Source organism: Chiloscyllium plagiosum, unplaced genomic scaffold, assembly GCF_037043375.1.
Source record: "Chiloscyllium plagiosum isolate Xiang-an unplaced genomic scaffold, Cpla_swu_hap1 HiC_scaffold_8, whole genome shotgun sequence".
In the NCBI taxonomy this organism is placed as follows: domain Eukaryota; kingdom Metazoa; phylum Chordata; class Chondrichthyes; order Orectolobiformes; family Hemiscylliidae; genus Chiloscyllium; species Chiloscyllium plagiosum.
The window spans coordinates 101,502,202-101,526,078 of record NW_028270146.1 but is presented as its reverse complement, the minus strand read 5'-3'; the positions used below and the strand labels follow the sequence as shown (position 1 = coordinate 101,526,078).

General features: G+C 42.1%; 1 protein-coding gene across 5 annotated transcripts in view; it reads left to right on the top strand.

Annotated features, from left to right (window-relative positions):
- LOC122553883 (uncharacterized) overlaps nucleotides 1-23,877 on the top strand; it is a 287,844-nt gene that overhangs the window by 33,407 nt on the left and 230,560 nt on the right. For 2 of the 5 annotated variants that reach the window (XM_043698347.2, XM_043698342.2), the window contains exon 1: nucleotides 2,687-2,733. The exons of 2 other annotated variants lie outside the window; for them this stretch is intronic. In XM_043698347.2, the coding sequence (XP_043554282.1) occupies nucleotides 2,722-2,733 (12 nt within the window). In that variant the 5' untranslated portion in view covers nucleotides 2,687-2,721. Of the gene's footprint in view, nucleotides 1-2,155; nucleotides 2,236-2,686; nucleotides 2,734-23,877 lie in introns of those variants that run through there. One more of the 5 variants, XM_043698343.2, reaches the window with a different exon arrangement.

Here is a 23,877-nt window from a genome sequence, read left to right as displayed (position 1 = left end):
GTACTATGGTTGAAAGGCCTTAGTCAGCGACCTTTGCCCATTGTGCCTGTGCGGTATATGGGGGGAAGGTAGCTGAGAATGCAATAGGTAGATGAAGTTGGGGCTGACGGTGATAGATCGAAGAGGAGAGTGGAGCAGATAGGTGAAAAGGAAGATGGACAGTTGGACAGGTCAAGAGGGCGGTGCCGAGTTGGAAAGTTGGATCGAGGATAAGGTGGGGGAAGGGGAGACGAAGAAACTGGTGAAATCCACATTGATCCCATGTAGTTGGAGGGTCCCAAGCCGGAAGATGAGACGTTCTTCCTCCAGGAGTTTGGTGGTCAGGGTTTGTCTGTGGAAGACGCACAGGACTTGCATGTCCTTGGTGGAGTGGGAGGGGTAGTTAAAGTATTCACCCATAGGATGGTGGGGTTGTTACATGTATGTGTCCTGGAGGTGTTCTCTGAAACGTTCCACAAGTTGGTGTCCTATCTCCCCAACGTAGAGGAGACCACATCAGCAGCAGTGGACACAGTAGATGACGTGTGTGGAAGTACAGGTAATTCCATGACAGATGTGGTAGGATCCTTTGGCCCCTTGGATGGAGGTAAGGGTGCAGGTTTTGCAATTCTTGCGGTGACAGGGGAAGATGCTGGGAGTGCACGGTGGGTTGCTAGGGGGCATGGACCTCACAAGGCAGTTGCGGAGGAAATGGTCTTTATGGAATGCAGATAGGGGTGGGGTGTATCTGAGGTGGAAGCTGAGGAGTGGGGGCGGGGTTCTGTCCTTGTGGTTGGAGGGGTGGGCTTCAAGGGCAGAGGTGCGGGAATTAGATGAAATATGCTGGAGGGCATTGTTGACCATGTGGAAGGGGAAATTGTGATCTGGGATGTTCTGTGGTGGGATTGGTCCTCCTGGGAGCAGATGCGGCGGAGGCGGAGAAATTGGGAATAGGAGATAGAGTTTTTACAGGAGGCAGAATGCTCAGGATTAGCCTCAACATAGTCACTGAACCTCTCTCGGACCTTTGCAAAGGCACATTCCTCAGAGGTGGAGAACAATCCCTCCTTCACTTCAGGCCTTTCAAGGACAATGTTAGTGCTGGAGGCTAATGTATGGGTTGTAGTGAGGCTGTAGGCATACTGAAAGGATGTGATGGGATGGGCGTTTCTCTCCATCAATCGAGCAATGACTTGGTGTTTGCTTGTAACTTGGTGTCTTCTTACGATGAGGAAATCTGACAGAACTAGTCAGATCACTCTGCTTAGTGAGTGATCTGACTAGTTGAACCATCTCCTTTTCACTGCAGGGCTTGAGGATCTTTTTTGTTGACAATTGCCTGTAGAACTTGTGGTCAAAGGTGTTTTTCTGCTGAAACCTCTCCACACGGAATAGGTGGTAGGGCACAACTAAACTACTTGAAGTCTTCTGCACCAGGCCCATTTTTTGCAACAGCAAAACACCAGCATGCAGTGGCACTTGGTATTTACACACTGAGGATCCAAGCATACAGCTGCTCACAAAGCTGAGGGCAATTTTGGACATGTTTTTTCCCCTGACCTAAAGATTTGTATATCTTCTGAGAATACTGTCTTTGACCTCCACTTCAAACATTAGATTTCTTTGGTGATCTCCATGGTGCAGAAGTGAGGAATTGATCAGACCAGTACTACATGTAGCAACAATGAGCACCTTGCGCATGACAAACCTGGTTCTTAATCACTATGGAGATCAATGTCGGTCTGACATATTCAGCTTTTGTTTGACTGTTGCTGCATGTTCGTTCTACTTTTTTAGTGCATGCCCTCGCCCCTCTGGACCTATCATTGGTGTTATTGCCCTCTGCTGCTGTGCGCCATGATATAGAATCCTTCTGATGGATTCCTTCAGTAGTTTAGATCACTTCTTTAAAGCTCCTTTTGGTCACCCTTGCAAGTACCTTTTTTGGCCTGTTGTTATTTTTTTCTGCTTAAATCTGTATAGTTCCTAGTGTCCTTTGTCTTCATTAAAGGCATTTTTTTAATAAAAGGATTTTATAGACTTGTATACAAGATCCAATGTATAATAATGTGAGCAGAAAATCTTATTATTGGAAATCTTTATCCAATAGAAAGTGAAGTGACTGGACATCGCATGGAGATGGATCATGTTTTAATCTCTTATCATCTCTTTCCAGACGACAAAAAAGAGGTTACAGAGCTTCACATTGTCATCTAAATATATGGGGCATTTTTCTCTGAGGAATTGATGATCATGGTAATGTTATTCATAGTAATTCTTACTTGAATCTTCTTGTAAACCAATTTTAAAATGCAAGAAAATAGCCTTTTCTTTAAAAGCTGCTTCATATAAGATATCCTTTTATGTGCTTGCAAATAATGGCCGATGTGTGCAGTGCACCAGACATCATCTTATTTTCAAAGTATGTGGCGCATTCCAAATAGGAGGAAAATCTGAAAAGTAGATTTAATTTCTAGAATTTGTAATTCTTTTGGGATATTTTTAATCATATTTTTCATGGAAATATGACTTTTAGCAGTAATCCTCTTCGTAGTAGTGGCAGAGTAGAATACCTTATGCAGAATTGTGGATGCATTTGTCAAGCTGCCTAGGCACTTGGCTTGAAGCCTGCAGGCTTTTGTAATCAAAGCATGATCACGATCACCATGCAGTTACTACTGGGACACTGACTGATGCCTCCAGAAGCTGTTTGGAAGCAGCCCAGGATTGCTAATATTCAAAATGCACAAAACTGTGAGTGTTTCGTTTTTACATTCTAAAAGACAGAGGTGGCCTTCATGGTAGCTGCGAGTAACAAAATAAGTTCTGTAGTGTCCAGCAGAATGTAAAGTGTAAATCTGTATGAGCTAAAAATTACTTGTTAAATGGAAGATAGTACCAGCCATTTGCAGGCTGGCTGATCAGCTGAGGTCTGCTTACAGCTGTGGAAACATTGTCAGAAGTCAAGCATTGAATGTTGGGTATGATCAGCACTTTGTGTATATGTGTATGTATGTGCGCAGTTTGTATGTTTCGAACTCTCCCATGTGGGGGGTTAGTTGACAGCAGTGTCGGCAACTAAAATGTGGCACACTAAGAAAGGCTTCCTGTTCGGGAGAAAGGCAGCAGTTTGAATAGATAGGATTGTGTATTTGTCCTGCCATATTGAGTACGTTAAACGTATTGGCATTTCGCAGTTTACTGGCTGACAGCACAGTTCTTGGTACAAAAAGCTTTGTTAGTATGCCACTTAGGTTTACAAAAATATTTTAGAATTAGATAGTTTTGTGTTTATTTGTCCTGTTGTGTTATTTGGCAGTGAGATCATACTGCCATTACTCCCTACTTCTTGAATGGTAGAGTAACTGCAGATTGCTTTATTCCTTTTGTCATCCGAGAATGAAATACTGCACTGATGGTAAATTAAACTGATTAAATTGAGCTAGTTTTCAAGAGGAGGGGCATCTTCATATCTTGCTTCAAACATTTATCAAAGTCTTTAATTATTTTCACTTTATGCCTAATTATTTTCTGAAGATTTATCGCTTTTAATCCTGAGCACAGTATCTGGAGTTTTTTTGCTAAACATTGTTATTGCGAAGATTACTGCTACATGCGTCAGACATATTGCGACTAGCCACAGCAAGTGTATTAAAGGACCAGGAATTGCAATGAATAAATGTCAGTTGGGGTTTTTATGTGGAATTGAGTAATCTTCAGCCTTTTCAAACTCGAAGCAGATGTTCAAACTAGGCTTTTATGAATCAACGTGGGCAAAAAATATTTTCTGTATTGCAGATTGGAACCTTTTGAATGCTAGCAAATGTATTTGAATATTTAGTCATTGTGTCAGATTTTGGTTTTTAAAGGCTCAGTCAGTTGGAAAAATCCTTAGGAATTTTAATTCCAAATTTTTAAAAAAATTGTTTTCCTTTCCATCTCCCTTTCTTGTTCTTTATTCTGCCCTTTTCCTTTCTCTCTCTCTGCCATCTTTTGATCTTGCATCCACTTGTTCTTTGTTGTCTTTCTTGCCTTTTCTTGCTCTCCCTATTCTACCATTCCTTCTTGTTTCTCAATTTTTCACTTTTGTTGTCTCTCTCCTTTGCTTTTTCTCTTTTGCTACTTTCACTCCGTCTCTTGCTTTCACACCCCAGTCTTGCACTTTGCTTGTTCTCCTCATTGCACCATTGTTCCTCCCACAAATTCCCCCCTATTGCTTGCAATCTATCTCTGTTCTTTCACCTTTTTGTTGATAATGGAATGCTACTTGCTATCCTTTCCATCTTGTGTGATTTTGTTTAATCACTATTTAACATAATTTTCCCCTCTGTGCTGAACGAAAAAGATTCCCTACAGTGTGGAAACAGGCCCTTCAGCCCAACAAGTCCACACTGACCCTCCAAAGAGCAACCCACCCAGACCCATTCCCCTTCATTTAACCCTGACTAAATAGTATTCCAATCTTGTTTCATTCTAGTCCATGTTTTTTCTTCTTTACTCAGAACAGAGTGTTTGATAGTTCTCCACTGGTGTAGTCATGTACCTGTGTGTTTTATATGTTCATCTCTGGTTGATGATCTTGAGTGAACTGAATTATGGCTAAGTATATAAAATTGGCACTGACTTATATTTTAATGAGGTTTAGTTTTATTTGACCTTTTCTGTCTGATTTTCAATTTACTGTATTCTTTCTTGAGAGTTGGGACATCATGTTGTTGAGGCCTGTTATAGCGTACAAGACGTTGTTGAGGCCTGTTATAGCGTACTGTGTCTAGTTCTGGCTGCTCTATAATAGGAAAGATTATTAAACTGGAGAGGGTTCAGAAATGATTTACCATGATGTTGCTAGGAAAGGCGGGTTTGAGATATAAAAATAGACTGGAATGGCTGGGACATTTTTTCACTGGAGTGTGGGAGGTTTTATTAAACTTATTCAGGTTTATAAAATCATTTTGAGGGCCATAGATAAGATGAATGACAAGGACCTTGCCCCTAGGTTGTGGGTGTACAAAAATATTTTTAATTGAGAGGAAAAAGATTCAAAAAGGACATGAGGGGAAACTTTTTTACACAGGGTGATTTGTATGTAGAAGAAACTGCCAGAGAAAGTGGTTAGATGCAGGTACAATTAAAATACATTTGCCTAATTTCATGAATAACAAACATTTGGAGGATATGGGCCAACCACAGGCAGGTGGCACAAGTTTAGTTTGGGAAGATGGTCAGCATAGACTGGTGGACCAAACGGTCTATTTCAGTGCTGTATCACCCCATGGCTGAATGATTCTGTTCTTCAGGAACCCCACTAGATGGAAATCCTCCAATGCCAGCAACACCCGGTAATTTTTTTCTGAACTCTTTAATAGTCTGGTTACAGGTTGACATCCGTAAATGGGTAGTGTGGCGCTTGTGCTCTGTCAGATATCCAGACGGTTGGAAAGTTTCTTTTGATCTGTCTATTTTTCTGGTATTCCTTCGAAAGTGAAGAAGATAATCTAGAATTACAAAGGGGCCTTGATCATCAGAAACTTTCCAACTGTCTGGACATCTGAGAGAGCACAAGCACCGCATTAGCCATCTACAGATGTCTACCTGTAACCAGAATAATCCATGGGCCAAGGATTGGCCGATGGAGTTTGATTTAGATAAATGTGAGATGTTGTATTTGGGAAGACAAACAAGGGCAATATTTACAGTTATTGGTACCACTCTGTGAAGCGTTGTTGAACAGGGAGATCTTGGGGTTCAAGTACATAGTTCATTGAAAGTAGCATCACGGGTAAGGCAATGAAGAGGGCATTTGCATGCTTGCCTTCATCGCTCAGAGCATTGACTATAGGAGTTGGGATGTCGTGTTAAGGTTGTTCAACACGTTGATGACGTGTCTCCTGGAGGAGTGTGTACAGTTCTGGTCGCCTTGCATCAGAAAGAATATTATTGGGATTTAAGATGGCCTACTTTGCTGAGCTCTGTACCAGAACCCAGACAAAGTGGGGCACTAACCCTCCCTTACTGTTTAATTTGCTGGAAGTAACCATTTCTCAACCCTTAGAATTTTTTAGTTCTATTTTGGAACAGTTAGGAAAATGACTAAGGGTAAGGAAGCACAGGGAACCCCTCTGCAACAACTGACGCACCCATGGCTGCAGAGTCAGTTTCGTGACCATCCCAAGGACTCACCTGTGGAGCACAGCCTGATCTCGGAGTGCATGAAACTCCGAGAGAAGATCGACTTATCGATGGAGGAGACCCGGGATAGGCTTGAATCGATCTCAGTCATGCTGCAGAGGGATGACCTGGAGATCCAGCACCTCGGGGAATTTGAGCACTGGGCCATGGCTTCTGACTGTGAGCTTAAAAATGTGTTGCTGGAAAAGCGCAGCAGGTCAGGCAGCATCAAAGGAGCAGGAGCCCTTCTGAGACTGTGGCAGAATCCTCGGCAGGTCAGGTTTTAGATTAGATTACTTACAGTGTGGAAACAGGCAGTCGCTTGACTCGGGAATTGAACCTGGGTCTCTGGCGCTGTGAGGCAGCAGTGCTAACCACTGTGCCACCGTGCCGCCCACAGGTTCAGGCCCTGGAATGGCGAGTGCAGGCCTTGGAAGAGCAAAAGAACATTCAGTTACTGGCAAGCTCATCAGCTTTTTGGAGCAATGGCTCCCACAGTTTCTAAGGCTGGAGGATGAAGTAGGCCAGGTCCCGGTCAAGCGTGGCCACCTGGTCGCAGTGTGTTGACCCTGATTGGACCAGTGCCCCCACCTAGTCCTAATACGACCCAGCACTATAGAGACAAATAAATGATGCTGGAAGCCTCTAGAGCACTGGAAAAGGATCCTCACTCTCTGATATGGAAACAATCATGCATTATGCTTTTCCAGGACTTCTCTCCGGTCATGATTCATAAGAGGAAGGCCTTTAATGAGGTAAAAAGGCAGCTGAGGGATTTCAATATCCAGTATTCTGTTAGATATCTGGCGATATTGCGTTTCAGCCACGGAGGGTCCGTGTTCAAATTTGATTCTCCGGAAAAGGCAAAGGACTTGGATGCTTTAACATGGACTGACTGGCTTGAATTATATGGACAATTACTTTATTTTGTTTTTTCTGTGTAAATTGCTTGGTTGTTGGTGGGTGGTCTTGGTTTTTTTTTAAAATATATGTCAGGGCCATAATTATTTCCTTTTCTTTTTGTCTCCTCGCCCCTCTCTCTCCCTTCCCGTCATCCTTTGTTTTCCTGGGTTTTCTTTTCTTATTATTTCCTTTTGTCCTTCTTTTCTGGTTTAGGCTGCGGGTGGCGGTGGGGGGACACTGGGAGAGATTTTTTTTTGTTCTACCAGGAGTGCATAGTATTACAGTATGGAGGGAGCGGGTTGAGTGTCCACTTTTAACTTTCTTGTTAGTATTTTTTTCTTACTTTGTGCTGTCTGGGGCGGGTGCATGGCTTCAGCTAGAAGGAGAGTCATGGTGGGGTTAATGGGTGGTATGTGCGCCCCCTGTGGAGAAAGGGGGAAAAGTGTCCTTTCATTTATGTTATATGTTGATGTGCTGTAGAAGTAGCTGTTAGAAGTTTTGATTGAGTAATTTTTGAGGTTGCATTTTTAAACTCTCACAAACATGGTTTTCACTCGGTGCTCTATGAGTGGGGTTCTTCCTCCCGGGGTGGGGGGGGTGTAGGGTCACGGATTGTTTTGGTTGATCATGGCTAATTCCTTTAAATGGTGCACTTGGAATGTTAAGGGTAGTCATTCGCCAATTAAGAGAAAAAAGATACTGTCAAGCCTTAGAAAAGAGAGGGTCGATGTTACAAGAAATGCATTTAACCGATAAAGAGCATTTGAAGTTGCAACAGGGAGGATTCGGCCAGGTATTTTTCTCATCTTTTAATTTGAAAAGTAGAGGAATTGCTATTCTCATACAGAAGAACCTCCGTTTCAAATGCTAAGCCAAATTAAGGATGATTGCGAGCGATTCATAATTCTTAAAGCTTTAATACATGGAGAGGAATATGGGATTCTGAATGTATATTGCCTGACGGCACGTCCCCTTAAATTCTTAACAGATGCGCTTTCTAGATTGATGGCCCTTGGGGTGGGTCATACAACCTTAGGGTGAGACATTAATCATATTATTGCCCTCGAGGTGGACAGGATGCCTAGGGGTCTTGCGGTATGTCCCCGCAATCCAGGCAGTTGGTGGACCTGAACAGGGAGTTGGGGTTGGTGGATGTATGGAGGTGTCTTCACCCCGGTGGTAGGGATTTTACCTTTTTTTCTAATCCGCATAAGTGCTATACTAGAGTTGACGTTTTTTTTTTGTCCTATCGACCTTTTTGAACTCTGTGCTGCCTTGCAGAATAGGGAACATAGCCGTTTCTGATCATGCGGCAGTATACAAGGAGGTCAAGGCCAGTGGTGGCGGGACAGACTGACAAGGCCTATGCACGGGGTTTGATTATTTCTTACTCTGCGACCCGGAAGCGAGAGAGGGGAGAACAGCAACGTTTGCTTGAGGCTCGCCTGAAGGCAGCTGAGTTAGCATACTTTGACATACTGTCTATAACTAAATTACAGCGAATTACAGCCCCTTAGGGCTACTTTGAATGCTGCACTCACCCAACCAGCAAAGAGGCAAATCTCTTTGGCGAAACAGAGATGATTTGAGTACGGTTATAAACCGGGTAGCTATCTAACGTACTTGGCCAGAAAGAAGAATGCCCCCCAGTCTATTACATCTATCAGAGAGAGTGCTGGTATTCTTACTTGCAATGCTAAAAAAGATTAATGCAACATTTAGAAAGTTTTATTTTGAGCTACATTGGTCAGAGGGCTGTGAGGACAGAATGATGAAGATGGAATCCTTTTTTAAGACCTTGGACCTTCCAGGTGTAACCTCAGAGCAGGCATCCTTTCTGAATGCCCCTCTGATAATTCAGGAAGTACAGGAGGCGGTGAGGCTACTTCAGAGGTAAAGCGCCCAGACCAGACTGATTTCAAAGTGAGTTTTATAAGGAGTTAATAGAGAAGCAGGCCAGGCCATTTTGGATATATGCAATTATTCATTCAGTCAGAGCTGCCTCCCATCTTAGAGTCATAGAAATGTACAGCATGGAAACAGACCCTTCGGTCCAACTTGTCCATGCCGACCAGATATCCCAACTCAATTTAGTCCCACCTGCCAGCATCTGGCCCATATCCCGCCAAACCCTTCCTATTCATATACCCATCCAAATGCCTTTTAAATGTTGCAATTATACTTTCCTCCACTACTTCCTCAGGGAGTTCATTCCATACACCTACCACCCTCTGAGTGAAAAAGTTGCCTCTTAGGTCTCTTTTATATCTAAACCTATACCCTCTAGTTCTGGACTCCCTGACCCCAGGGAAAAGACTTTGTCTATTTATCCTATCCATGCCCCTCATAATTTTGTAAAGCTCTATAAGGTCACCCCTCAGCCTACGACACTCCAGGGAAAAGAGAGCCTATTCAGCCTCTCCCTATAGCTCAAATCTTTTCTGAACCCTCTCAAGTTTCACAACATCTTTCTGATAGAAAGGAGACCAGAATTGCACGCAATATTTCAACAGTGGCCTACCAATGTCCTGTACAGCCGCAACATGACTTCCCAACTCCTGTACTCAACACTCTGACCAATAAAGGAAAGCATACCAAACGCCGCCTTCACTTTTGGGCGGCACGGTGGCACAGTGGTTAGCACTGCTGCCTCACAGCGCCAGAGACCCGGGTTCAATTCCCGCCTCAGGCGACTGACTGTGTGGAGTTTGCACGTTCTCCCCGTGTCTGCGTGGGTTTCCTCCGGGTGCTCCGGTTTCCTCCCACAGTCCAAAGATGTGCAGGGTCAGGTGAATTGGCCATGCTAAATTGCCCGTAGTGTTAGGTAAGGGGTAAATGTAGGGGTATGGGTGGGTTTCGCTTCGGCGGGTCGGTGTGGACTTGTTGGGCCGAAGGGCCTGTTTCCACACTGTAATGTAATCTAATTACTATCCTATCTACCTGCGACTTTACTTTCAAGGAGCTATGAACCTGCACTCCAATGTCTCTTTGTTCAGCAACACTCCCTAGGACCTTACCATTAAGTGTATAAGTCCTGCTAAGATTTACATTCCCAAAGTGCAGCACCTCACATTTATCTAAATTAAACCCCATCTGCCACTTCTCAGCCCATTGGCCCATCTGATCAAGATCCCATTGTAATCTGAGGTAACCTTCTTCATTGTCCACTACACCTCCAATTTTGGTGTCATCAGCAAACTTACTAACTATACCTCTTATGCTCCCATCCAAATTATTTATATAAATGATGAAAAGTAGTGGACCCAGCAACGATCCTTGTGGCACTCCACTGGTCACAGGCCTCCAGTCTGAAAAACAACCCTCCACCATCACGCTCTGTCTTCTACCTTTGAGCCAGTTCTGTATCCAAATGGCGAGTTATAGTCATAGAGATGTACAGCATGGAGTTCTCCTTGTATTCCATGCTCACCAGTCTCCCATGGGGAACCTTGTCAAATGCCTTACTGAAGTCCATATATATATCATCTATCGCTCTGCCCTCATCAATCCTCTTTGAGAGAAGCTAGTATTTCTCTTATTCTTAAGAAAAGAAAAGCCCCAGAGGATTGCACTTTGTACAGGCCTATATCATTACTGAACATGGATTTTAAAATCTGTCGAAAATGCTGGCATTAAGGCTGGGGAGTGATAATTTAATTGAATATAATTTAAGTTACCTTGCTATAACTTGGATTAATTTAATTTTGTTTGTTTATTTATTTTTCTTCTTTCTCCTTGGTTATTTATTGGATTGTAGTTTTTGTAGATGTTTTCTTTTTGCTTTTTTTTCATGTTTCGATAGTTTGTGGAGTAGAGTAGTAGTTTGTTTTCTATTATTATCATATTTTAAAGTTGTCAAACTATTTTGTCCTGGTTTTGTAATTTTGTAAAAAAAAATTAAATATTTTTATTGAAAAAAGATTTTTAAAAAATAAAAACAAAGAAAGGATATTATCAATTTGGAGAAATTGCAGAAATAATTTCCACAGATATTGTTGGAAGAGGCTGGATAGGCTGGGACTTCTTTCGCTGTAGAGTAGAAGGTTCAGGGGTGACCTTAGAGATTTTTAAAATCATGAGGGGCATAGATAAGGTGAACAGCAAAGGTATTTTCCCTTGGTGGAGGCGTTCATAACTAGAGGGCATAATTTTACGGTGAGAGTAGAAAGACTTAAAAAAAAGAGACCTGACGGTTGTTTTTTTTCCCACTCAGAGGTTGTTTGGTATGTGGAATTAACTGTCAGAGGAAGTGGTAGATGCAGGTACAGTTAAAACATTTTTAAAAGATTTTTGGACAGACACATGACTAGGAAAGGTTTAGAGGGATATAGGCCAAAAGCAGGGATATGGGCCAAATGCAGGCAAATGGGACTAGTTCAGTTTGGGAAACATGGATGAGGTTGGACCGAAGGGTCTGTTTCCATGCCGTATGATTGTATAATAACGGGGAATCCAAACCCATCCATTTCGCCTTTTTTTAATGTCCAACTTTTGGTCATTCCTAGTATCTCCTTTCTTTTTTCAGCATCTATTTCTGTCATGTTATGCTTCTGTGACATCCGTTGTGATTTTTAGATATTAACAGGGCTGTATGAATGCAGATTGTTAATTAGACATTTTAAGACTTATGCATTCTGTGTCTAACTTTGTAGCTGGGTCTAGCTTTCTCTTATAACCTGAATAGAAATTTTAACTTTACTTTTAAGCAGGCTGTGTGTGAAGTTGCTTATTGTATCCAGCTACATTATTTACATTGCTACCCTTGTTTAAATGTGGCTATTGAGCTGGATAAATTTAATATGGTAACAGGGGAACTTCTGAATTTTGGTTTCTCATTTTCTCTCCCTGATAGTTTTGGGTTGTAACTTCATAATCAGTGCTGGTGTCTTCAGCAACCTCCTTGAATTGAAGAAAAATAAATTAGTTTGTGTACAGATCTTCATATTATTTTCATTTATGCTGTAAACGTTCAGAATAGAATGAACAATTTAATCTGTTGTGTCTGTGTAATGTTAGCTCCATGTTATAACGGTTAATTAAATCAATTTTGCAGCTCCTTGTCCAAATTCTTCAGGCATTTAATTTTCTTAGGTGTCATTGACATTTTACAGTGGCTTCTTTTATGTTTTATTGATCCTATTTTTGTTATGGATTCACTAACCTGTGGCGATAACTTCCACTAATTGTTTTACACAGCCTTTTCACTCATCCTTGAGAGGCTTCCAGATTAACCTTTTGTAGTGTATACATACTTAGCTTTGTCAAATGTGAGACCATAAGTATACTCTTTCGATTACTAGTTAGAAACGTTTGTGTCTTTTTTTCATTGTCCTAAATATTATTTTGAGAACTGAGCTTTGTTTGGTGGTGAGCTGTTTAATCTCCTAAACAGTGCCGCATAGAGACTGATGAAATTGTTGATTGAGGGTCTTGGTATGTGAAGATAGCTGTGATTAGTTGATAATCTTGCTAAACTAACTTTCAAATCTAAATTGAAGTACCAGAGAAGTAGAAACATTTTACTGGAATTGTGATTTTGAGGATAAGCTGGCGATGAGGCATAAGATGATCTTTTGTCAGTCCATGCAGGTTAAACTGGGCTGCATGGAGAGCCCAGTAGCCCAAACTGGGAGAACTCTTTTTGTGTAACTTCCAAATACTTACAGATATTGGAAATAGAAATAAAAAGTACTGGAAATGCCTAGTAGGCCAAGCAGTGGAGAGAAACAGAGTTAACATTTTAGGTCCATGACCTTTCATCAGAGATGTGGTTCGGTAGAATAGGTTTGGAGCAAGGAAAAGAAAAGAGGATTTTGGGAGGAGTGAAAAGTTTTTGATATAGTGAAGGGCAGGAAAGATTTAATTGCACAAGATTTCATGGTGCAAAAGCTTAAGGGAGTGTTAATGAGAACAGATGAAATGTGTGAATGACTGACAGCAGCTACCTGAATACAAAGTGAGGGAAAAGATGAAAAGAGAGTGAAGAGAAATCTAAATGAGTCAACAAATGTGGCACAAAATGGGAGCAAAAGTTAGTCGTTGAACTCCGTGTCAATCCTAGCACCATGATGCAGAAAGCTTTCCAATTAGGAATGTATTAATAGGGGGCTGTATATGGGATAGGTAACTGTGCACTGCAGCCATGATGGGAATTCTGAATCTGTGTTGGCTGCACATTGCCAGGATTTAAGGATTCCCAAGCAAAACTTTGAGTGGGGGGAGGATCCAGTTGTCCACATTGGAATCAGCAATGATATTGATTCCCAAAGTTTAATACTGAGACCCTAATTTTTCTTGATGATCCAGATCTTGATCCGCAGGGGATAATTTCACAGTTTGCAGATGACACAAAAGTTTATTCGAATTGTAAAGTCGGTTGACTAAAGTGCAGAGCTCCAAAGAAATTCTGACGAATTGGTGGAGTGGGCGATAGAATATAGGGGCATACACTACAAGAGCAGAGAGGTTATGCTGAAGTTGTCTAAGACAATAGTTAAACTTCAGCTGTCGTGTTGTGCGCAGTTCTGGGTGCCACACTTTAGAGCGTTTGAAGAGGTTTGCGAGAATGGTTCCGGGGATAAGATGCCTTAATTATGAGGTAAGGTTGGAGACTTGCTGAAGGAAAGGCCAAGAGATATTCAAAGGATAGGAGGAGGATTGAGTTGGGAGGGACAGTAGGAGAAGGTTGTGAGGAGGGACAGGAGGAAGAAGGAGGAGGGGATAGCAGATTGGGAGAGGAGGAAGGAGGATTTGGAGGAGACAGCACGATGAGGACGATGGGGGAATTGGTGGAAGGAGGGACTGAAGTGTGACAACAGGATGAGGGAGGGGGAGACAGGAGAGAAGGGATTGTGAGAGACAAGAGGATGAAGGGAGTTGGGGGGAAGGAGGAAGAGGGAGTGGGGTGGGGAACAGGATGATGAAAGGGGGAGGCCTTCATAATATATATAGGTTTTCAACAAATCCTTTGGTCTTCTGATCAAATATCACTGTGCTGTTCAGCATCAGTTGTGTTTGATGATGGACCTTGACTCTGTTTAGGGTTTTCAAATGTGCTTTGCAAAATAAGGATGTTGTAACACATTGGAAGCCTTTTTGAAAGGTGGAATGAAAATGGCAGTAATCTGAGTTTTCACCACTCTGAATTATGGTGGAAGTTGTTTGAGCCATTGAGATTTATCCATCAGATGCTGCTTCATGGTGCATTCCACAGGCCTGATGTTGAACATAACATCATTCCATTTTAAAAAGCATGGAATCTGATCTCTAAGCAAATCTCTGTGCCAAGTGATGATGATCTGCTCAATGCTCTTGATGTTGAATGCAGGCTTTCTGGCAAGCTTTCTAGTGAATAGACATTCACTTTTGTCTATTTAGCCTGGACCGATAATGTTCTCATTTGACTTGTCTGCAGTAGAGCTGGTGTCATGCCCCTCGCCCTGCAGCATTTGCATTATCCTTTTCAAATGACCGTATGTACAGCTTCACTTCATGCAAATGAGGAATGACAACAATTGGATTGCAGTGATGGGAAAGAAAGAAATGTGTGTTTACGTCATCTTAAATATAAAAAAAAGGGACGAAGAGAAAATAGAAGGAGGTTCAAATAAAAATGTTGCAGGCTGAGGGAGAAGTGAATATGATAAGGAAGAACAAGTGTGCATTTAGCCTTAACATGAATCTCTTCAGCACTGCTTGGTGCTGCCCCTTCCTTTGGCTAACGCTGCCTGCTCTGCACTCTGGCTCCTCCAGTTCTTTCCTAATTCCTCTCATTATTGCACAAAATAATGATCTAAGGGGATTTAGTGGTTTGGATCAAAAATTGGCTAGGTGAAAAAGCCAATTGGCTAGGTGGTGGTTGATGGGAAATGTGCATCTGAAGCTCAGTTACCAGTGGTATGCCACAAGGATCTGTTTTGGGGCCACTGCTGTTTGTCATTTTTAGCAATTATCTTGATGTGGATGTAGAAGGATGGGTTAGTAAATTTGTGGATGACACTAAGGTAGGCAGAGTTGTGGTTAGTGCCAAAAGATGTTGTGGGTTACAGAGGGACATAGATAAGATGCAGAACTGGGCTGAGAAGTGGCAAATGGAGTTTAATGCGGAGAAGTGTGAGGTAGTTCACTTCGGAAGAAATAGCAGGAATACAAGTTGCCACCCAGGTTGATAAGATTGTTAAGAAGGCATATAGTGGAGATCCAAGATGGCAGCGACGCAGTAGTTCTGAGTCTGCGGTGCTCTGCCTAAGGCTCGGGCAAAGTGGGCGCTCGCCTTCACCTCACCTTTTAAATTATTCAGGATAGCTTTTGCCCAGCATATTTAGTCATCTGACATCAAACTTTAACAGTTTGATGCTTTTTTAAAAATGACGAAGGGCAAAAACTCCCACAGCTCGCAACAGGCAGGGACCCCTCCCTCACCCCCTCCCGCAGCAGCAGGGATGTCCGCGGTTGCCCTGAGGGACTTATCTGAGATCGTCAAACTCCAGGAGAAGAGCGACACGTCCATCGAGGAGGCCTGGTCCAGGTGGGAGTCGATCTCGGTCATACTACAGAATGCAGAAGCATGACCAAGAGATCGAAAAACTCGAGCAGCACGTCGGAGGGGAGGCGCAATGGGCCGCGGCCTCAGAGACTGCTACTGAGTCATCCGTGGGTCAGGTCCGGGCTCTCGAGCGGTGAGTTCGATTGCTGGGCCTTCCCGAACTGGAAGAGGAAGGCCAGCTTGTGGATTTCTTGGAGCGATGGCTCCCACAATTATTGAAGTTGGAGTCTGAGCTGGGCTGGGGGGTGGGTGGAGTGGGCCAGACCTGCGCCCCCACCCGGTTCTAGTCCAACTTCGATGTTATAAAGAAAACCAAACGCTCATGGAGGCGTCCAGAGTCCTGGGGAAGGATCCCCAGGCTATGATGTACAAGGGCTCCAAGATAATGCTATTTCAGGACTTCTGTCCAGTCGCGGTCCGCAAGAGGAGGGCATTAGATGAGGCAAAGAAGCGTCTGAGAGACTTAAATATTCAATACTCCGTGTGATATCCAGCAATGCTGCGCTTCAGCCATGGAAGATCCGTATATAACTTTGGATCACCGGAGAATGTAAAAGAATTCTTGGACTCTCTCAAATAGACTGCAGGACTTGAACTGTATGGATAGCAACTTTATTTTGCCTCCCCTTTGTTTACCCTTCTTTCTTTCTCCATCTTTCTTTGACTCATGGTCTCCTTTTTATAGCACGTATGGCTTATTTGATTTGTGGGGGAGGTTTTTTTATAAAGCGGAGTTTTCTTTTTTCTTCTTATTTAGTTGCATAATACTTGCTGGGATTGTAATTTTGTAATTTTATATATTTCTATTTTGTATTGTTTTTATTAAACGTACCCAGGTTTTGGTGTGGGGGAGGTGTGGGTCATTTACTTTTAACTTCTGTTTGCTAAGACACTTGAATTTTTTCGCTCCATTTTGTAATGCCTGTGCCGAGGGCAGGGCCCTAGCTGGGAGAGGTTATGGTGGGTTTATTGATAGGTAGTTATGCCCCCTGGGAGCAAGGGGGAAAATCTCCTTTCAAATATGTTTTCCGTTATTTTTATTAAGGAGCAGTTCTTAATTATGTTGGTTTAAAAGTTTTAAAGCATTTTTTTATTTGTGAATTTTCTATGGTCTTTATTCAACGTCTTTTGGGTGGGGTTCTTCCTCTTGGGGGGTTTTGGGTTTGCATGGATAACCATGGCTAGCCATTCGCTTAGGTGGTGCACCTGGTATGTCGAGAGGAGCCATTCGCCAATCAAAAGGAAAAAGATATTATCAAGTCTTAAAAAAGGGGTTGATGTAGCTCTCTTACAGGAGACACATCTACTTGATAAAGAACATTCAAAGCTACAACAGGATGGATTTGGTCAGGCATTGTTTTCATCTTTCAGCTCAAAAAGTAGGGGAGTAGCCATTTTTATTTGGAAGAATCTTCCTTTTCCAAATGTTAAGCCAGATAAAAGATGAGTCTGGACGGTATATATTGATCAAAGCCTTAATACACAGAGAGGAATACGGAATTTTGAATCTTTATTGTCCTCCGGCACACCCTTTTAAATTTGTAACGGAAGTGTTCTCTAAATTAATGGCTTTTGGAGCTAGGGCTAGTAGATGTGTGGAGGTGTCTTCATCCCCAGGGTAGAGACTTTACTTTCTTCTCTAACCCACACAAGTGCCATACCAGAATTGATATGTTTTTTTACCCCTTTGACCCTTTTGAATTCGATATGTCTTGTAAAATAGGTAATTTAACTATTTCTGATCATGCTGCAGTATATATGGAAGTTAAGACTAGGGATGATGGGATAGGCCCCCGACATTGGTGTATAATCCTTTCTTATTGAAGGATAGCAAATTTATAAAGTTTTTTTTACAGGAATTCAAAACCCTCAGGTAAGGCTAGTAACCCTTCAATGATGTGGGAGACCACAAAGGCATATGCTTGAGGCTTGGTCATCTCCTATTCTGCGACCCAGGAAAGACAAAGGGGAGAGCAACAGCGCCTGCCGAGGCTCACTTGAAGGCAGCTGAAATTGCGTATGTTGATAGGCCCTCCATTACTTAGCTACAAAGGGTCACAGCCCTTAGGGCAGCTTTGAATACCGCACTTACACAAACAGCAAAGAGGGAAATATTATTCGCAAAGCAGAGATTATTTCAATATGGCGACAAGCCTGGCAGATATCTAGCATACCTTGCCAAAAAGAAAAAAGGCTCCCCAAGCCATTACGTCCATTAGAGAAAGTGCTGGTACCCTGACTTGTGATCGTAAAAAGATCAATACAGCCTTTAGAAAGTTCTATTCTGAATTGTATAAGTCACAGGACTGTGAGGATAGAACTGGGAAGATGGAGTCCTTCTTTAAAAATTTGGCCCTTCTTGGAGCAGGTGTCGATCTTGAATGCCCCCTTGACAACCCAGGAAGTACAGGACGCGGTTAGGCAGCTTCAGAGTGGCAAAGCGCCTGGGCCAGACGCATTCCAGGTTGAGTTCTATAAAGAATTTATAGGGGAACTGGCGGGGCCACTCATAAATATGTATAATTACTCACACAGTCAGGGCTGGCTCCAGCCTTCATTGAGAGAAGCAAATATTTCTCTCATTCTTAAGAAGGGAAAGGCTCCAGAAGATTGCTCTTCATGTAGACCCATAGACTTTTTAAATGTGGATTTTAACATTCTTTCAAAAATGTTAGCATTATGACTGGAGAGGATTTTACCATTCATTATAAAAGAGGACCAGATGGGACTTATAAAGGGTCACAAGTCAACTAATAATCTTAGAAAGGTCTTAAATTTGATACAAGCCGATCAACGGGGAACAATACCCGGTTTAGTTGTCTCCCTAGATGCAGAGAAGGTATTTGATTGGGTAGAATATACGTTGGAAAGGTTCGGTGTTGGAGAGGTCTTTACTATATAAAATATTATATAATATTATGATCCCAAAGCAGCGGTGATCACCAATGGTGTAAGTTCGGATAGCTTTAGCGTTGGCAGGGGCTGTCATCAGGGATGTCCTCTTTCACCATTACTATTTGCGCTAGTGATTGAACCGCTAGCAGAAGCTATACGAACTGACCCTAATATAACGGCACCAAGGGTTGGATCGGGCAAGCACAAAATTACTCTCCATGCGGATGATATCCTCCTTTGCTTAAGTGATCCTTTGACATCCGTGCCCTGCTTAATTCAAGTGGTCAATTTATTCGGTATGTTCTCAGGTTACAAAATCAATTTTATGAAATCGGAGGCCATGCCAGTAGGAGGCCTTGCCAGTATATCCAATTTACCGGACGGATCTTGCTTTCCCTTTTGGTGGTCACTAGAAGATTTTCTGTACTTTTATCACTCCAGTATTTGGTCAGCTATATAAAGCCAATTACGTACACTTATTAGAGAAAATAAGGCAGGACCGTCAACGCTGGGGAGATCTCCCAATACTCTGGCTAGGCAGAGTGGCCTTAGTTATGATGAATATCCTACCTCGTCTTCTATATCCAATGAGAAAACATCCCTTGATGCTGCTGAGATAGGTGTTGCGTAACTTTTACGGCTGGCTCAGCTCCTTTATTTGGAATCATAGATGGCCCCTTTCCAAATTAGAAAAGCTGCAGCTCCCACAAGCAAGAGGAGGACTCGACTTTCCAGATTTCAGGAGGTACTAATTGAGCTCCTTATTATTTTATGGAGCTGATTGGGTCTCTTGTGACCCACAATCAATCTGGTTAGATATTGAGATCTCCCAAGCAAAATGTCCCCTCATCAATCTATTACCTTTGGAAAGATGAGAGCTATTACGGACTACTGTAAAAATCCTATTGTACTAAATACAATTAAAACCTGGAGGACAATGCAACAAGATGAGGGTAATCTGCAAAAGGCCTCCCTTTATACTCCTATAGTGGGAGCACCGGGATTTCAGCCAGGGTTGACAGATGCTACATTTAAAACTTGGGAGTCCAGAGGTATCTCCTGCTTGGGAGATCTGTTCGATGGGGAGGTTATGATGTCCTTTGAGCAGCTGCACCAGAAGTTTGGACTGTTACAAGGACCTCTTTCAGTATTTTCAAATATGAGACTTTATACAAAAGAAGACCAAACTGATAGTCAATCCTTACAAATCGGATAGGGAAAGGAGAGTGCTATGGCCGATGGGGCCGCCCTCAGTCAGTAGTCTTTATCGTTCACTATACAATAAGGTCTCGAAGGACATGGAACGACTATATAAAACCTAGAATCAAGAATTAGGGTTGGAAATCTCTTTAGAAATGTGGGAGGATGTCTGGGAAAATGCCAGAAAGATCTCTATCTGTAACAGAACTCAGGCTACTCAATTAAAGATCCTTCACAGGGCTCACATGGCATCTGAACGACTCTCAAAATTCAAGGCAGAAGCATCCCCGATGTGTCCTAAATGTAAAATAGAAGTTGGCACTCTCATGCATTGTCTATGGACATGCCATAAGATCCGTAGGTGTTGGGATAGAGGACCGAATGCCTTAACAGAGATTTTGGGTACTGAGATTAGATCGGATCCAATGTCCCTACTTTTGGGCTCTCCAAATTTCCCCTTCCTGAATGTTTACAGGAGGAAATTATTTTCTACCCTCTCTTTTTGTGCGAGGAAAAATATTTTAGTGAATTGGATATCTGAAAGTCCTGGGGGACTTTCAAACTGGCACAGGATAATCATGGACTATATCCCCCTTGACCTTCTCATGAATATGGTGCACCAAAAACGGAATTATTTTATAAAACATGGCAGCCCTTTTTGAACTATATCGATACAGGTATTTCAGCCATATTGTCCCGGGCTTTTGTTTAGCTGTGGTAATGGTTCTGGCTGGCTCGGGGGCCCCGGGAGAAGGAATCCTGTATAAAAATGAGTTCTATTATGACTTGATGTAAATCTATTTTGAGCATGTATCTAGTTATTTAATTACTTCGTTTGTTGTTAGTAATGTTTGATATCCTATTTTATGTTTTGGTTGTTTGTAGAATAGATGAGTAGTTAGTTGGGTGTTTTCCTTTTTTATTTAATTTTATATTTGTGCTGTTATCATATTGTAAAGTGGAATATTCCTGTTTGTATTATTTTTGTAATTTTGTAAAAAAAATCTTTTAAATTTTCTTTTTTCAATAAAAATACCTATTAAAAAATAAGGCATATGGTGTGTTGGTTTATTGGTAGTTTCAGAGCCACAAGGTCATGCTTCACCTATACAAGACACCTGGAATATTGCGTGCAGTTCTGGTCACCACATTATAGGAAGGATGTGGAAGCTTTGGAAAGACTTCAGAGGAGATTTACGAGGGTGTTGCCTGGTATGGAAGGAAGGTCTTATGCGGAAAAGCTAAGGGAACTGAGGCTGTCTTCATTGGAGAGAAGAAGGTTGAGAGGTGACTTTATTAAGACATATAAGATAATCAGAGGGTTAGATAGGGTGGTTACCTCGGATGGTGAAGTCTAATACGAAGGGACATATCTTTAAATTGAAGGGCAATAGATTTAGGACAGATTCTTCACTCAGAGTAGCAGGGGCATGGAATGGCCTGCCTGCAACAGTAGTAGACTCGCTGATGTTAAAGGCATTTAAATGGGCATTGGACATATGGATAATAATAGAACGGTGTAGGTTAGATGGGCATCAGATTAATTTCACAGGTCGGTGCAACATCGAGGGCCAAAGGGCCTGTATTGCAAGTTATGTTCTATGATGCATCATCTCTTGCAAGAAAGAGGGAAGACAGCAGTAAATCTTACAATGTTTGGATGTTATTCTGTAATGGTTGATTAGCTGTTAGTGTGTCAGAGTTGCAGGTGTAAGGCATTACCACAGTGTTGTGTGTGAGAGGATGGGGGACAACCGTATGAATTGGAGGGTTGAGTACGGTTTGGAGATTGTTGGTTGGTGGCTGCCAAGAGATTTTGTGAGTTAAGTGAATGAGGCTAGTGGTGCACATGATATGATATGATATTTAATTGGCCTTGAAATCCCATGAAAGAATAATAAGATTGAGTTCGCTGGCCTTGAACACTTATGTAGCATCTTCAACCTAACTGTCTCCTAATCAAATCTCATGGACTTTGTGCCTCCAGTGTTCTTTCCCTCCATGTCTTGTACTGAAGTCTTCAGTTCCCTATTAGGGAAACATTGGTGGATGTTCTACCCCGGTTAAATTATCTGAAAGAATTTTCAAAAGCAACTAAGTTCCTAGCACCACTTTAGGCTACTGCAGCGGATTGTTTCTTGAAGAAGTGAAGAAGACAACCTTGAAGTGACACTGGCTTCTTGAAATATTGGGCTGACAGCTGATAACCAGCAGCCAGTAAAAAGCCTTGCTATCACTGTTTCCTTGCCGCAATCATGGAAATGATCTAGTGCGTCTCATTGATCAATACATTGGTCAATGATCTACTGTGCACACATTTGATTTTTGGGTTTTATTCAAGATAACCACCCTCATACCTTTTTTTTGACTCTCAATTTTATAGTATTTGATTCTTGACCAAAATCAAATCAGCGATCATCCTTGTGAAATACTTAATTTCTCCTTTTTTTTGTCTGAGTGAATGACATAAAAGGCTGAAGGGACTAAATGGCACATCTCAGTATGCATGTATGTGACAAGAAAATCACCCGAGAGATGATTTCATGCTGGAAGGCAGCAAGGTAGTTTGTCTTTCTGATTCTGACTATTGTTTGTTAGTATGGGATAATTTTAATTGCTCCCTCCTTTGATCAGAGCTAATCGTAGAAATATAAGGTCTACTGCTTGTTTGTGTGGCTTTTGACTTACATCTTCCATTATGTCAGCATTGAAGCTTCCAGAAGATTGCTGACTGAGCCCAAACCTGATGTTTCTCTTTGGAACTTCACTGAAATTGTAATCAGCTGGTATCATATGGCTGGCAGCTGCTATGTTTTAATCCAGTAACATTCAGTTTAAAACTTAGACAAGCTAGGATCAAGGATATCTTGGAGTGGGTGCAAAATATTCTCAAAGGGGAGAGGGACCAGCTGGAGGTTGTTATACACGTTGGAACTAACAACATAGGAAGGCAAAAGGATGAGATTCTGAGGAGAAAATATAGGAAGTTAGGCAGGAATTTAAAAGGTAAGTCCTCAAGAGAAGTAATATCTAGATTGCTCTGGGTGTCACAATCTAGTGTGAGTAGGAATAGGAACATAGAGCAGATGAATGCATGGCTGAGGAGCTGGTGCAGGGGAGAAGGATTCAAATTTTTGAATCATTGAAATCTCTTCTGGGGTAGAAGTGACCCCAGATTAAGAAGGACAGATTGCACCTGAATTGGAAGGGGACTAATATACTGGCAGGGAGATTTGTTACAGCAGCTCAGGAGGATTTAAATTTAGTGGTAGAGGGGAGGTGGGAGGAAGGCGATCAGTCTGACACTAGTGCAGCTGGGAAAAGGAGCAAGGGAAAAGGAACAGTCAGGGCATGCAGGAACAAACCTGAGAACAAGGTAGGATTGATTAATTAAACTGCATTTGTTTCCATGCAAGAGACCTAACATGTAAGGCATATGAACTCACAGCATGGTTGGGACTGGGACTGGCATATCATGGTAATTACAGAGGCATGGCTCAGGGATGGGCAAGACTGGCAATTTAATGTTCTAGGGTATAGATACTATAAGGAAGGATAGAAATGGGGCAAGAGGAGGAAAGGTAGTGGCATTTTTGATTAGGGATAACATTACAGCTGTACTTGGGGAGGATATTCCTGGCAATATGTCCAGGGAAGTTATTTGGGTAGAACTGAGAAATAAGAAAGGGATGATCACCTTACTGGGATTGTACTATAGACTCTCCAATAGTCAGTGGGAAATTGAGAAACAAATTTGTAAGCAGATCTGTTATCTGTAAGAATAATAGTGTGGTAACAGCAGGGGATTTTAACTTTCCAAACATAGACTGGGACTGCCATACTGTTAACGGCTTGGATGAAGAGAAATTTTTTAAATGTATAAAGAAATTTTTCTGGTTCAGTGTGTGGATGTACCTACAAGAGTAGGTGCAAATGTTGACCTGCTGTCAGGACTGAGGTGTAAGTAGGGGACAACTTTGAGGTGAATGACTGTAATTCTACTAGTTTCAAAACATTGCTGGAAAAGGATGTAAGATGTAAAAGTGTAAGTTGGAGGAAGGCCAATTTTGACGCTATTAGGCAAGAACTTTCAAAATCAAAAAGTGTGATGCTAGAAAAGCAAAACAGGTCAGGCAGTGTCCGAGGAACAGGAGAGTCAACATTATGGGCTAAGCCCTTCATCATGA